We start from the raw sequence: 4016 nt of genomic DNA on the forward strand, positions 1-4016 counted from the left end.
GAAGTTTCCGTGGGGGCGTGGCCTGCTTCCTATAGGATCGGATGCTGTGGAAAGTTTGCCCGCTTGCTTTTCCAGGGTCTGGGTTCTGCGTCTGGCTCATTGAGGTCCTGTGCTTCAGATTTGGGCTAACAGCTTGCCATGCGGCCTGCCATATGGCTGTCACCTTCCTACGGATCTGGGGCGCAACCGCCCCCACAGCTGCGTGAGGCAGGGGCGTCTACAGTCCAGCTTCTGACCCCTGGATGGACTCGGGCTTCTCCACCTCTACAGCTGAGGGCGCCACTCGCCTAATGTAGATTTTTCTCAGTGTAGACATAGATGAGCTCCCCTGGAGAACCCCGCCGGATACACCCTCTTAGTGGCTATGGCCGGACAGGGGCAGCCCAGTTCACTCACTGGCTGGCCATCCAGACAGACACTCCCTGAGGGTGGGGACAGGGGAAGGTGAGGCACAGGGAGGCCAGGCCCACCACTGTCCACTGCTCCTGGAGACATGAAGTTGGGTGGGTGGGTGGGTGGGCATCAGCACAGAATATGCTCATGGGTGAACCGAGGGGGTGGAGGGTCAAGTTGACCTGGAAACCCTCAGAAGAAAGGCCTGGAGATCTATTTCCAAATACAACCCCCACCCCCTCGAGGGTGCTGAGGCACCGGTCCCCTCTGGCTCCGTGGGGTTAGCCAGGAGCCGGACCAGTGTTGTGCTGAAGACTTCCCCCAAGAACTAAGGCCCACTGGCCCTCTGTCCTTGCAGTCACCAGCCCACAGAAGCTGTGGGGCTGCTCTGAGCAAACACCCAGCAGGGACCAGGCCTCTGTCCAGGCAGCGACACTCTCAGCACGGGGACCTCGGGGTGGGGGCCTGGGACCAGGCCTCAGCGTATTCACACATATACACACACTCATACACACACACACACACCACATACATACACACACTGCCCATGGGAGAAGTCAGCATCTCTGCGGTCCCTGTCCATCTGCACTGGTCACTCAGGGGGCTGGGAACACCCGCTCCTCCCCCACAAGCCACTCACCCTTCGTCCAGGCTTTCCTGAGGGGCCAGGTGGGCCCTGCACGCCTCGGGGGCCCTGCCGGGAATCAGAGGACGAGGGTCAGCTCTGTCGGCTTTCTTCCAGGAAAGAGCAAAAAGCCTGCCCCGTGTTTGCCTGCACAGCCCCAGCCCCATCCGGCTCCCTGAGTAGACGGCGCTGGGCCCAGTCCACGTTCCAGGTGTGGGGCTCAGCTCTGCCCCCCCGCCCAGTGACCCGAAAGCAACAGTGACCCCTGGGGCCCCTCAGGGAGTGCCCAGTGTGCCAGGCCCAGCCAGCAGTCTCAGACAGGGCCCGGGCCCCGGCGGGCGGCCCCATGTCATACCTGCGGCCCCATGTCTCCAGCCTCGCCCTTCAGGCCTCCGCTCCCAGGGGGGCCCTGCAGAAAGACATCTGGGTTAGTGCAAGCCACCATGGATGGGACAGCCGTGAGTCTGCCCTACAGGCCAGGACTCCATCAGCGGGTGGCCTCCCCAGCCGCCTCCAGCAGAACCCGAGGTGGGAGGTGAGCTTCCCAGCAAGGCGTCCTTAGCAGCAGTCAGGATCTCCCTTGGTGTTTTCAGTGTAAGCGCCTCTGGTATTTTAGGGTGACATGTCCCCAGCACACCAGGTCCCCACCCACCCAGCAGCTCAGCGACGTGAACCAGTCTTCCCAAGGTGTCAGCGGTCACCCAGTGTGCATCCTGCTGCCCCAGCCCCACTCGCTGGGGCCCTGGCCCCACCTCCCCTGCTGAGGCCCTCAAGCAGGCGGTGACCAGCTGGGGTCCTAGGAACCCTGGTGGTGGGACAGGTCAGCATTAGGCCACTGACCGGAAGGCTGGCACCAGGAGAGCTGCTTTGGGTCTGAGAAGCCCAGGCCCCAGGATCCCCCACCCCCACCCATGGGAACTGCCCCACCCCCTGGCAGCAGAACGGAAGAGGCCTGGTGTCCCAATGCTTTCACTGAGGCACAGAGGGGTTCCCTGCGTGTCCCCCTCCCCAGCCCTTCAGGCGCCCCTCCGGCTGAGGCGTCAAGGAAGCTGCTACTGACCGCAGGGCCTTCACAATCGCCCTCTGCAGGGCCCACCTGCACCTGCCTGCCCTCCTCTTCACCCTCTCCTGGCAAACTGCACACAGGGCAGACGGCCCCCGCCCTCCCCTGCCACCAGGAGGGAGGGAGACATGGCCAGTTCCCTCTGTCCAGCCGTGCAGAACCCCCAGGGGAAGAGGACCCCATGTCACTCGGCACAGCCCCACTCTGCAGGTGCAGTGACCGGGACGCCGACTACTCACCATGGGGCCTGGCCTGCCTGTGAGGCCCATTGGTCCAGCTGGTCCCCTCAGTGCCAACTGCAAGAGAAAACGGGCCACCCAGAAGTGACCCAAGAGCAGGGCCAGGGGGCAGGGGCAGGGGCCTCGGACCAGGGAGCAGCTGATCCTTCCGAAAATCACCAGAGCCGCTGCCCCGGGACCCTTGCGCCCAAGTCCAGTGAGATAGCCAACTGGGCAACCACGTCATTTCTCTGGGGGTGGGGTGGGTTCTCTGTCCACTCGGGTCCCTAGCACCCCCAATGTATCTTCCCTCTGTGCCCTGCCCCCACTGCTCCAGTCTGCCACAGCCGGGCACCTGGCTGAAAGGGCTGTGCCCTCCCCTACTGGACAAGCGAGTTGGCGGGGTGGGGCGAAAGGCAGTCTGCACACCACACAGCTCACACAGAGTGGACATCAGCCCCCTGCCCAGAGCCACCGGGTGAGGGACATGCCTTTGCTGGTGTCCAGAACCAGGGCTCCGAGTTCTCACTGCCAGGAGTCGAAGCCACTGGCCCCCTCAGTGACCCATGTGAATGCTTCCCAGCCCCCACAGCTCAGCCACGCTGCCGCCACCACCCGGGCAATCAGAGACCACTGCCTGATCAGACAGCCCCGGAGCGCCGTGGCAGCCCGGTTAGAGGTGGCCAGGCAGCCTGGCCACACACCGGCTCCTGGGGCACCCAGCCGGTGTCTTCCAGGCTGTGCCATGTGGTGAAGAGCAACTGTGGGCGGCTGCCCCGCCCCGCGCCCACACGGACTCCACTCAGCATGCCGGCCAGGGCTGCGCCCTGATGGCTCTCTGGGTGTTCTCTAGGATCCAGCCCACAGGCAGCCCGGCTGCTCATCCTGACACTCGGCAGCACGGAGCTGTACTCCTTAAAACAGCGTAGCCCACTGGTTGGGGGGCCAGCTCCCTCTGTGGACCCCACTTCTGGACAGAAAGCCTGCATGGGGCTCTTTCCTGGGGTGCCTGCTTCAGCCAGTCCCCACCTGGGAGCCCCTCTCTGGGCCTGGGGCCCTAGACCTCTATCTCCAGACCCAGGAGGGCGTGGAATGCAGCCCCCGCCCCTTGAGAGATTCTGGCCATCACTTCCTCCTCTGGCCACCCTGCTGTCGCCTGGAGAGACGCTGAGGAGCCTCCAAACACCTTGTGCTCGCTCACGAGGGGGCCTGAGCAGACCAGCTGCCGGGTGCCCGCTTCTTGAGGCTGAGAGCTGCCTCTCAGCCCTGTACCTACCCTGCAGGGTTCCACCTGCTCACCCAGGCCTTGCCCTCAGCTCTGCAGCCACCTCCACCTCCCAACGCTCACCTGGGCTTGTGCCCCCTAGCTCAGACCCACTCCCCCCAGCCAGCTCCCACAGTACAGCCTGTGCCCCACTCAGACCCCCCAGTACAGCTCAGCGCCCCACTCACCCGGGCCTGCTGCAGAATGGCTTGGGCTTGGGACTCCTGGGCTGAGACCATGGGGCCTTTGGAGCCGGCATCGCCACCCCCTCCAAACCGGAACTGTGGGGTGCAGTGGGCGAGGGGTCAGCAGGGCTGGTGTGACATCTAGAAGCCCCCACCAAACACATGGAGGGAAGACACCCCCACCCTACGTGTCCCCCCGTGCTGCTCGAGCTGCCCCGTCAGGCCCGGAGCTTCTCTGGGACACACCTGGCTGGGACAGGGGGTGCTC

General features: G+C 64.5%; 1 protein-coding gene across 1 annotated transcript in view; it reads right to left on the minus strand.

Annotated features, from left to right (window-relative positions):
* Nucleotides 1-4016, minus strand: part of COL5A1 (collagen type V alpha 1 chain) — a 99015-nt gene that overhangs the window by 59566 nt on the left and 35433 nt on the right. The window contains exons 12-15 of the mRNA XM_045289356.1: nucleotides 3752-3844; nucleotides 2321-2377; nucleotides 1374-1427; nucleotides 1034-1087 (exon numbers count right to left, since the gene is read on the minus strand). Of these exons, the coding sequence (XP_045145291.1) occupies nucleotides 1034-1087; nucleotides 1374-1427; nucleotides 2321-2377; nucleotides 3752-3844 (258 nt within the window). The remainder of the gene's footprint in view (nucleotides 1-1033; nucleotides 1088-1373; nucleotides 1428-2320; nucleotides 2378-3751; nucleotides 3845-4016) is intronic.

Source organism: Echinops telfairi, unplaced genomic scaffold (assembly GCF_000313985.2).
Source record: "Echinops telfairi isolate 266 unplaced genomic scaffold, ASM31398v2 ScPeMD7_25;HRSCAF=90, whole genome shotgun sequence".
Taxonomy (NCBI): domain Eukaryota; kingdom Metazoa; phylum Chordata; class Mammalia; order Afrosoricida; family Tenrecidae; genus Echinops; species Echinops telfairi.